Source organism: Miscanthus floridulus, chromosome 8 (assembly GCF_019320115.1).
Source record: "Miscanthus floridulus cultivar M001 chromosome 8, ASM1932011v1, whole genome shotgun sequence".
Lineage (NCBI taxonomy): Eukaryota > Viridiplantae > Streptophyta > Magnoliopsida > Poales > Poaceae > Miscanthus > Miscanthus floridulus.
The window spans coordinates 54700348-54711487 of NC_089587.1; the positions used below are offsets into that span (position 1 = coordinate 54700348).

General features: G+C 44.2%; 1 protein-coding gene across 3 annotated transcripts; it reads left to right on the forward strand.

Moving 5' to 3' along the window:
- Positions 1 to 2748: 2748 nt before the first annotated feature.
- On the forward strand, positions 2749 to 10822 carry LOC136472101 (DNA-directed RNA polymerases IV and V subunit 2-like). 3 transcript variants are annotated; one of them, XM_066469827.1, is made up of 8 exons: positions 2749 to 2970; positions 3915 to 4631; positions 5152 to 5358; positions 6209 to 7077; positions 7172 to 7463; positions 8139 to 9092; positions 9497 to 9768; positions 10092 to 10822. In XM_066469827.1, the coding sequence occupies exons 2-8, from the start codon at positions 3960 to 3962 to the stop codon at positions 10594 to 10596; spliced, it is 3771 nt and encodes a 1256-aa protein (XP_066325924.1). In that variant the 5' UTR covers positions 2749 to 2970; positions 3915 to 3959; the 3' UTR covers positions 10597 to 10822. The 3 variants fall into 3 exon arrangements, with proteins under 3 accessions (XP_066325924.1, XP_066325925.1, XP_066325923.1); XM_066469828.1 differs by having other exon boundaries at positions 3919 to 4631; XM_066469826.1 differs by lacking the exon at positions 2749 to 2970 and having other exon boundaries at positions 3663 to 4631.
- Positions 10823 to 11140: the final 318 nt, after the last annotated feature.

Genomic DNA, 11140 nt, shown 5'->3' on the forward strand with positions numbered 1-11140 from the left:
CCTTCATCGCCGCCGATGCAGCCAAGCTGGTCGTCGTTCTCCTCGCAGCCAACGGCCCCTGCTAAGTTTCAATCGGCCATGGCAGTGGCGTTCATGGAGACGGACTCAGCCATGGCGTGGAGAAGGGACTCGTCGGAGAGGAGGAAGCGCACCAGTCGCGGCTGCTCATGGAGACGGACTCAGCCATGGCGTTCATGGAGGACGTGCACCAGTAGTGGCTGCTCTACGAGCTCCTCCTCACCGTCCTCTGGGCGTCGCCGGACGTCGGGGCGGTGGCGCGCGCGGCCGCTGCTGCCGCGGCAGGTGACGCCCGTCGGGGTGGCGTTCATGCTTCTGGGCGCGTCCATGGTGATGATGCGCTCGTGCTCAGTGACCCGCAGCTCGTGGTCGTGCTCGTGCTCGGTAACATCACCTTATTCCAGATGCAAGGTCACCGTATCCATCTGTACACACACGTCAAACATGATCCCAACTAGACCTGGCTCAGAAGGAACGGGAGATCAAACAAGCGACGCTGCACCGTTTAGGCTGGCCACTCGGCCGGACCGGGCCCTAGAATCTGTGCTGCGTGCAGCGTACCTGGTTGGCCACTTCCATCAATCACACTTGCACCAAGAAAAGAAGCACCGGTGCCAAGCCACGTGGACATCTGCTCCAGCGATGCCAAATTCCCACATAACACTAGCCACTACAGTACCCCGCAACTTCCTTCGGGGCAGATCAAGGGAATTATGGGCGTGCTTGGTTGCACGCCACAGCCAGCCATGCCTAACTGCGGGTCTGTTCGTTTGAACTTATTAGCCGGTTTATTAGTTAAAATCTATAGTATTTTTCTCTCACAATAAATCAGTCAAGGCCGGTTTATCAGCCGACTTTAATACCAGCTGAACATGCCTTGCGGCGGCGCCACAGTAATTGGCTACTGCTTGGTTCATACCTAGGACGTGGCAGCCACACGGGAACCCAGTTCACTTTTGCGCTGTGGCTCGCCTAACTGTGGCGGTGGCGAACGTGTGGCTTGGCAGAGTGCGGCCCTGTGTCCGTAACCTGCAGGCTGCAGGGAAGTGAGGCCAGTTCGGTTAGTGCGGAATGAGGCCAGGAATTATTTCTGTTCATCAATGTTATACAAATTAAGGGCTTGTTCGTTTAGCCCTCATTTCACCAGGATTCATTCTAGGTGATCAAATATAGTATAAATTAGCACAACATTCCTGGTTTGAAATCATTCCAGGCTCCATTCCGTATGAAACGAACAGGCCCTAAGCAATTATTTCGGCTAGGATTCGTTCCAGGAAGGAGGATAGGTGGGTCTTCATTCAATTGTTAGAATCTCCGATAATCACGTGCCAAAATAGGATCTAAAGCTCTAAGAAAGTCAATAATCAATCACGCTCGACCTAGTATATAGAAACATTTTTTATATAATAATATAATCTAACTAATTGTTGGGAAAATTTTATGAGAATTTAACTTTTCTAATTAAAATACTAATAAAGCCCATATAAGCGAATGAGATAGTTATGATCTTCTAGAGCATTCATGCCAAACGTAATGAGTTGCCGCTTGCATCTTGCATTCTATGTAAAAGATTTGGTCGTGGTAAGAAATCCCTAATAATAATATGTGCATTAAAGAGAAAATAACTACATGTCAATGCACCGAAGTCTTAATAATTCATAAATATATAGATAGAAAACCATGAGTAATAACATGAAAGAAAAGAACGTGTGGCCATGCTAGCCCTAGTCCATCTCATGAATGCTCAAAATCAAGCAGGACTGCAAGTATCAAGTATCTTCGGTATGCCACGCTTTACTAAGGTTTTTTTTTTTTTTTTTTTTTTTTTGCGGGCATGCCTTCTCATTGCCACCTCAAAGTAAATAAATAAAGTGAAGAGTAAAACTCACATGGCCTAGTCCATAGCGTTTCTCACCTCCTCTCCGGTAGAACCAAAACCATATAGCCTTAATATTTGCAAAACAAGACGTAGGTTGTTATTTGACTGCACTGTAATCTACCTTAACCATAGTATAAGTCAAATAACGGCGTGGACTAGGCCATGTTAGAGTGCAGCCAAATAACACCTAACATTTTTATTCGTATAAGTCACAGCCACCTACCAAAAGAATCGAAACGGCAACCCGCGCTAACAAGAGCGGAACACTCGGCACCTACCGCCCACGCGGCATGCGCATGTGGGCCAGAGTGACGTGGAGGCCTTGGGAGGCTTGCATTCCTTTACGCATTTAGGAGCTACTAATGTGCCACGTCCAAAATTTTTCACCGCCGTCACATGATCTTCTATGCATCACATCTCATCACACCCTAGTAACCCTCTTCTTTCCACCACACCTGGATATTGTTCGTCTAAATGGTCGTTTAGCCAGTTTATACGCCATTTAAACGATACACAGTGCTACATCGTTTCCGTTTAAACGAGAGTTTAGCCTGTTTAAATGACAGTTTAAGTGGCCATTTAGTAGACCAAATAATGGCTAAACAACAACTGACCGTCTGTTTACAGTTTATGACAATACTGCCCCTAATCCCCATCGCCAAGCCTTTCGTATTCGTAAGCCGAATGGCTCCGTCGGATGCAAATCAGAGGACGGAGGGCGGCGCCAGTGAAAGACACACTGACCGATGGGACCCAGCTAAAGAGAAAGGCCCGGCAGAACAGGAGAGAACAGAGCCCCCCACCCGGCCACGGCGAGCAGAGAGGGAAAGCCACAGCGCGGGCCTCCGTGCTGCCGTCCAGTGTGCTGATCCTCTCCACCTAGGCTCCTACGTTCCTGCAGTACCATAAAGCACAGCAAAAGCACACTCGACTGTCGACTCGCACTCTCCTCTCCTCTCCTCTGTCCTCTCCTCGGTCGCAAGAAACGCAGCGCGGAAAACCCCAACCGTCGCCGTCGCCGGCGCGCCGTAGGGTTTCTCCTCACCTCGCCGCCGGCGATCGCGGGCGCTCAAGTACGCCTCTCCACCCTCCGCCCGTTTCCGCGCCTCGTTGCCACGGCCATCTCGCGCCCGCCCCGTTCCGCGCCCGCTGCCGGCCGCGGCGCGTGGCGCAATGCGGCGTTTCCTCTGCTCCTGGGCCTGGACTGGTGCACGCGTCTCTCTCGGAAAAAAAAAAGGCCGCTTTTTTTTCGTTTCTTTGTTTCGTTCGGCGGCGAGGGCTTTGGAGCCCGTGCCCCCTCGCCGCCGGCAACGCGTGGTTTTGGCGCTTCGAGCAGTGACGTGGCCTCAGGTCGGCACCCCGCCCCTGTTCTTATTATCTGTGTGCGTCTCATGGCCGGGGTGGGGTTTTTGTGCTGCTAGTGCGGTGCTGAATTGTGGGGGGGGTTTTGGTGGTGCCCCGTGATCGTTGATCGGGACGCGTGGTGGTGGCGAGCCCTCTTCTGATTTCTAAATCCCAAGATGATGCAAGGTTGCGAACTTGCCATACGTGATGGTGTGGTGGGCCTGCCTGCCCAAATCGCCATTAGAAAAGGACCAGAGAGGGAGACAGTGGGAGTGAAATGGTGGATTTTGTTGAAAATCTTTTTTTTTCTTTTGGCGTGATTGGTACTGCTATGCCTGTAAGGTGCTCCATTTAGGTAGAATTCAGTGAAATGGATGTCAGATGTGTCAATTTTTTAAAAGGCGACATCTTTATGCATGCATTTGCCTGATAAATTATCTGATTGCTGTTCTTTTTGTGGAATGCTACGTGGAGCCCTGGGTGCACATCTTATACTGATTTATCTTTTGGTTAAGAAATTGAAAAGTTGTTGTTGTTACACAAATTGTGTGTGATTTCAGTGTTTGTTGCTGAATGCTATGTGGATGCACATGTTCTGCTTTCTGATCTTCTGGTTTCAAAATTGTGCATTTCCATGATGACTTTGCTGTTGTTTCCATGTTCTATTGTAAAGGCAGGGATTTTGTTGACACCGAGTGCCACTGCCTGTTGTTTAGCAATGGGGGAACCACAAATGGATGGTGATCAGTCACCTGTTGTCTCAGATACTGATATGATGGATTGCCTGAATTTGGATGGCTATGGAGATGTTGAAGATCCCCACAAGGAGGGTGCAAAAGGGGAGCGGCAGCCTTCTGGCAAAGTTGATGAACTGCAGTCTACTATGGATTTGGATTTGACATGTATAACATCTGTGGAAGATGAAGGGCATGAAAAGCAGAATGCTATGGATGTGGATTTGAAAGAAATACTGCCTGAGGAAGATGAAGGGAAAGGAAAGGCTTCTTCAGATCTACCCTCACATGTACCAGTTGATTTCGATGTTGCAAGCCTCGAGAAGTTTTGCAAAGAAGCATCAAGATCATTTTTCAGTGAAACTGGACTGGTTAGCCATCAGATAAACTCATACAATCATTTTGTCTCCCATGGACTCCAAGAGCTCTTTGATTCTTTTGGGGAAATCACTGTGGAGCCTGATTATGACCCTTCAAATAAAGATGGTGCTTGGAAACATGCAACTGTTAAATTTGGCAGGGTTAAGCTTGGTGAGCCAGTGTTTATGGTTGACAACTCTGATCTTGAACAGCAAGATCTCAAATTTAAGCCTAGACATGCTCGCCTCCAGAAGATGACATATGCGTCCAGGATGAATGTAGAAATGACTGTTCAGGTCAGGATGTCCTAATTCATGTTACATATCAAGTAAACAGTAGGGGTAAAATATATTGTACCTGTTAAGAAAGACTAAACTATATATAATATAAATGGAAAAAATAAAAAAATGTTTCAGATATTCCAGAAAAGCTTTCTTATTCTCTTAACTAGTATGGATGTTAATATGACCATTTCAGTCTTTTCTTATATTTCACAAATGACATGGAAGTTAGTGAAATTAAGCTCCTTCTTGAGTTCATTTTTAACTTTGCTTTTCAAGGCACAATAGCCATAATGATGTCGCTTATGTTTTCCCCCTTACTCAGCCTTCAAAACTCATGTAGTCTTTGAATGTAGCTATTGCACTGTGCCTTGGCATTCTGCTTGTAGAATTGCCTTCTCCCTGTATATTGAGCAGCAGATGTGATTTAAAATTACTCTGCCATCTGTAATCAAGTTATAACCTTGATCTTTGTATCAATAAGATTTCTACTGATATTTTACCATCTGATCAACTAGTGTTTTGGCTTTATCAGGTTTATATACTCGACAAAAGTGACAAAGCCAAAACTGGTAAGGATACACATGTTCATAGAAGAGATGTAATGACAGAAACTAAACAAGTCAGCATGGGATTGTTACCTGTGATGGTGAAGTCAAATTTGTGCTGGCTGCATAAACTTCAAGAAAGTGATTGCCAGTTTGATTTTGGTGGCTACTTTGTGATCAAAGGAACAGAAAAGGTACTGCCTGACATGATCCATGCCTGCTCATTCAATTCTCAGCAAATGTATTTCACAAAGATCATTGCATTGTGCATTCTTATAGATTTTGATGGTGCTGTAAATATATTATGTATCAAGTGGGGCGTGTAATATAAGATATTAGTTAGAACAAATTAGGTTTTATGCTTTTTTTTTTGGAGAGGGTGAGTTTTATGGTTCAAATATATGCAACGACTCTATATGGCACTACTATGCAATTGCCCTACATGCTTACTATATTGCCCACCTTTCTCAATAGTTTAAGCTTTGGCCTTTGGCAAACTAATTAGTGCATGTTGATAAAAAAAAACTAATTAGTGCATGAAACTCAATATGTTGTCAGAGACAAAGGTTTTGAGTTGAGACAAAAGTTTTGAGTTGAGACCTGGCTATCGCAAGTTTCACAAAGGGCGACTGCAGCTCACTTCTAGGCTTGAGGGTACCTAGCCATGAGGGAAGTATTACTGTGTTACTACCTTGCCCAATACTTAAGGGAGAGATAGATAGATGAGGGAGACTATCCTGGCACTGCCATACATATGTTTTGTGAAATTTCAGGTTAACTCAAATGGAGTTTACAAATTTTAGCTTGGCAAGTGCTGTGATAAGTACTATATGCATGTGGTCAAAGTTCAAATCAAATATTTGTATAGTAGGACGATGGTGCTTCATAAATATGCATGGAAATTGTTCTGTAACGTTGTCAAGAAATTCTGCAGTTAACAAATTATCACTGAAGTTAAGAAAGTTTTACCTTTTTGATATTGAACATGTTTGACACCATGTCTGGGTGAAGGACATCTCATTATGATTGCTTTAAATTTTGTAGGTATTCATTGCTGAAGAGCAAAGGTTTTTATCAAGGATTTGGGTCACAGACCGCCCTAGCTGGAATGCAAGTTACACGTCTCAAATCAGACGAGAAAAGATCGATATAAAACTTGTTCCGTCCAAACGCAATGAAATCTGCAAAGTCATAAACATTTACTTCATGGGTACGATTATGCCAATTTGGGTAGTATTTTTTGCACTTGGTGTATCGTCAGACAAGGAAGCTTTTGATATGATTGATATCCTAGACTGTGATGCTTCCATAGTCAACATAATATCATCAACTATTAAAGAATCTCATGAAGAATTTGAAGGCTTCCGCACTCCAGGTAGAGCCTGTCAATATGTTGATGAGCTGATCAGAAAATCAAAGTTTCCACCCAAAGAATCCTTTGATCAGTATGTTTGTAGGTATATGTTTCCTAGTGTCAATGGGTTCAGGAGCAAGGCACTTTTCTTGGGTTACATGGTCAAATGCCTGCTAATGGCATACTCTGGCAATCGAAAATGTGATAATAAGGATGATTTCCGTAACAAGAGGCTAGATCTTGCCTGCCAATTGCTTCGGAGAGAACTCTGGACTCATATTAAGAGATCAGAAAGACGCATGGTTAAGCTCATGCAGAGAGATTTGAGCAACGATGGCAGCTTGCAAGACCTTAGGCGTTATGTGGATGCATCAATTATTACCAATGGATTGAACCGAGCCTTCTCCACTGGTTCTTGGCAGCATCCTTTTAAAAAAGAAAGGTGTTCAGGGGTTGTAGCAACCCTTCGGAGAACAAATCCACTTCAAATGATGTCTGATCTGAGGAAGACGCGACAGTGGTTTGCGTATTCTGGAACAGTTGGAGATGCAAGATACCCGTAAGTTCTCTGTTCCTTTCTACCAAAAAAAATGATGCATGCCTACTCTCTTCCTTTTCCAATATCCATGTGCAAACTGACTTTCCTTTTGCAGGAATCCATCCTACTGGGGAAAATTATGTTTTTTGTCCACCACTGATGGTGAAAAATGTGGATTTGTGAAAAACCTTGCTGTGACTGCTGTGGTTAGCTCTGTAGTGAGGAAACCATTGATTGATACATTTGTTTCTTGTGGAATGAAGAAACTGAATGATATTTCTCTGCAAGATATTTCTGGGAAATTCAGGATCTTCTTGAATGGAGACTTGCTCGGAGTATGTGCAGACCCACACGAATTGACTTCGCGTTTAAGAAGCTTGAGGCGTAGCAAGCTAATTGATCCTCAGGTTTGCTCAGTTTCCGTATCTGTCAAACTAACACTCCATTGTCATGAACCTCAGTTTTCAGATCCAGGATAGTGTCTTACTACCGTTCGTGGTCTTTGAAAACTCTAATAAACCATTATTCATACTTTCAATATTTTGGATATATTTTACCTTGTACCATCATGAGTCCTGATGCCTTCATGATATCGTGATAGATCTTGCTGCTTAATAAGTTCTTGATTACTAAAAGTTGTTTCTTCAGTATAGCTGTGCTCATGTATCTACTGGTTTAAAAAATTTCATAGCATTTACCCACCAACCTTTAACATCGGACTCACTTTAATTATCTTGTGATGAGTCGATACCATTCTAGTCTTCTCTTGCTCATTACTAGTTTTCCTTTAATTCGTTCCATAAAAAAACTAGTATTCCTTTTCATAATCTCAAAAAGAAAAAAAGAAAAACTTTACCTGGTGGATCTAAAATTTCATGCTAATGGAATTCTGAACTGAACTTGCTTTATTTCCTTATGCATTTGGTGTATGTTTAGGAATATTCAATATATATTTTTGCCACAAGGTGGAATATGATTGTTTTGTTACATGTACTATTTCTGCTTCAGTGGAATACTTAAGTACATATGTTGCAACAAGCTGGTAGTAATATTGTTATTTTTCCTATTTTTAATTTGATTAGGTTGAAATCAAAATGGACAAGCACCATAAAGAAGTTCGTGTATTTTCTGATCCAGGCAGAATTCTAAGACCACTTCTTGTAGTTGAAAATCTGAGAAGAATCACAAGACCAAAAGATGGACTATACTCTTTTCAGGAACTTATGGATCAAAACATAGTTGAGTTGATTGGTGTTGAAGAAGAGGAGGACATCCAATGTGCATCTGGAATTAGACATCTATTCGCAGGGGAGAAAGAAGACGGGTCTTCTGGCTATACTCATTGTGAACTTGATCCTTCTTTCTTGCTAGGGTTGAGTTGCAGTCTCATTCCCTTTGCCAACCATGATAACGCTAGGAGGGTTCTGATGCAAGCTCAAAAGATATCCCAGCAGGCTATTGGCTACTCTCCCACAAATTCTCACACTAGACTCGACACCCTTTCACATCAAATCTTCTATCCACAAAGACCCTTGTTTAAAACTGTGGTGTCCTATGGTCTTGGAAAGGCAGAGACAGCCTACAGCTTTGGACAAAAAGATGACTTTAATACACCAGAATATTTCAATGGCCAAAATGCAATAGTCTCAGTCAACGTTCATCAGGGATTCAACCAAGAAGATTCTCTGGTGCTGAATAGGGCCTCTTTAGAGCGTGGCATGTTTCGTACACTACATTTCAAGAGCTATAAAGCACAGGTCGAAAACAAAGAGATCACTAGGCGTCTCAAACACAGGGAAAGTATCAATTTTGGTAAAGTGCAAAGCAAGAGAGGGAAGGTTGACAGTCTGGAATGTGAGGGTTTACCATATGTTGGAGCAAGTCTTCAAAGTGGGGACATTGTCATTGGAAAGGTCTCAGAGTCTGGTGAAGATCATAGTGCCAAACTGATGCATACTGAGCAAGGGATGGTGGACAAGGTAGTTCTTTCAGCGAATGATGATGGGGTGAACTTTGCAACTGTTACTCTAAGACAGGTGAGTAATAAATCTTTTCAAAATTATTCTGCATTGTTTTTCGTGGCCCATGCTTGCATGCAGTGGCATTCTCCTTACATAGTACAGTAGGGCATGGCATTATTCTCAGCTATTTGGCTGGTTTGCTTTCTTGTCTAAGGAATAACTAAGAAAGGTTCTATGTTTTGCTCATCTTGTGTATGTCTGTTCTCCTTATGATTTAGGAAATGATAGATGATCTACATTTTTGTCGTGATTATTTAGTGCTCTGATATCACCTCAGGTGTCAATGATATATAGAACATTTAGTTTTCTAATCTGCACCATTTCATAACAATGCTTATTCTCTTACTTGTCTTGCTTGCTACAAGTTCTGCATGCCCACTTGTCAATCTCCCTAGTGATTAATCTAATAATCGTTTCAGTCTCGCTCGCCATGCGTCGGAGACAAGTTTGCCAGCATGCATGGACAGAAAGGAGTGATTGGCCTATTGGATTCCCAGGAGAATTTCCCATTTACTTGCCAAGGGATAGTTCCAGACATCGTCATAAACCCACATGGTTTTCCAACTCGTCAAACTCCTGGTCAGTTGCTTGAAGCTGCTCTGGGGAAGGGGATTGCCATGGGTGGGAAGGTCAGGTATGCAACACCGTTCACCACTCCAACCGTGGACGTGATCACCGAACAGCTGCACAAGTAAGTTCTATTTACATGACGGATTCCTTTCTCACATTTGTACTTTAATTCGCCCTTGCACACATGTGGGAAAACTAGACAGGATACTGGTAACTGAATTGCAGCACATGGCATCTCATGTCAAGGTTCTTTGTCATGGCTTTAACAAGTGCTCATTTTGCCCTCTCATTGCAAGGTTTACAGGAACATGCAATGCATTCACATGGTGTATTTATCAATGAAAATGCACTAATTATTAAATATGCATATATATGTGAGGCTGGTCAGCCTCTTATGGCACAGCTTTTTCTCATGTTTCTATACCTTGTGGGTTTGCTTTGCAGGGCTGGGTTTTCAAGGTGGGGTGAGGAGAGCGTCCTGAACGGGCAGACCGGCGAGCGGATGAAGTCCTTGGTGTTCATGGGGCCGACCTTCTACCAGCGGCTGGTCCACATGGCGGAGGACAAGGTGAAGTTCCGGAACACGGGGCCCGTGCACCCGGTGACGCGGCAGCCGGTGGAGGACAAGAAGCGGTTCGGCGGCGTCAAGTTCGGGGAGATGGAGCGGGACTGCATGCTCGCCCACGGCGCCGCCGCCAACCTCCACGAGCGGCTCTTCACGCTCAGCGACTTCTCGCAGATGCACATCTGCCAGGCCTGCGAGCGGGTGGCCACCGTGATCATGAGGCCCGCTGAGGGCGGCAGCAAGAAGGTGCGCGGCCCCTACTGCATGTTCTGCCGCTCCGCAGAGCGCATCGTCCGCGTCAACGTGCCCTACGGCTCCAAGCTGCTGTACCAGGAGCTCTTCAGCATGGGCATCTGCCTCAAGTTTGACACCGAGGTCCGCTAGAACGCCATGCCATTTCATCAGCCGTCTCTTTTTGAAACCGTAGACTACATGCATTTGCAACTTAGTTGCCTAGGATATTGGTGATTGAAATCGACCGTAGACTACATACATTTGCAACTTTGTTGCCTAGGAAGATATTGGTGATTGAAGTCGAACCATTTATGGGCTGATGTTGAAACCTGCAATTTTCGTGGCACGATTTTTTGGGTATTTGGGCCGTGTTTAGTTGGAGGCCGATTCGGCGCCGCCGGATTCGGCGGCACTGTTTATGCACTGTAGCGTTTTGTTTTTATTTGGTAATAATTATCCAATCGTTGACTAATTAGGCTCAAAACGTTCGTCTCGTAGAGTACAACCAAACTGTGCAATTAGTTTTTGATTTCGTCAACATTTAGTACTCCATGCATGTACCGTAAGTTTGATGTGACAGAGAATCTTCTTTTTGTATAGTGCCAAATTCTGGAAAATGGGGGAACTAAACATGGCCTTGGTAATTAGTCTCAGGCACTGGTTGATCAGCCTGTTCGCTTGTTGGTTCCAGTCA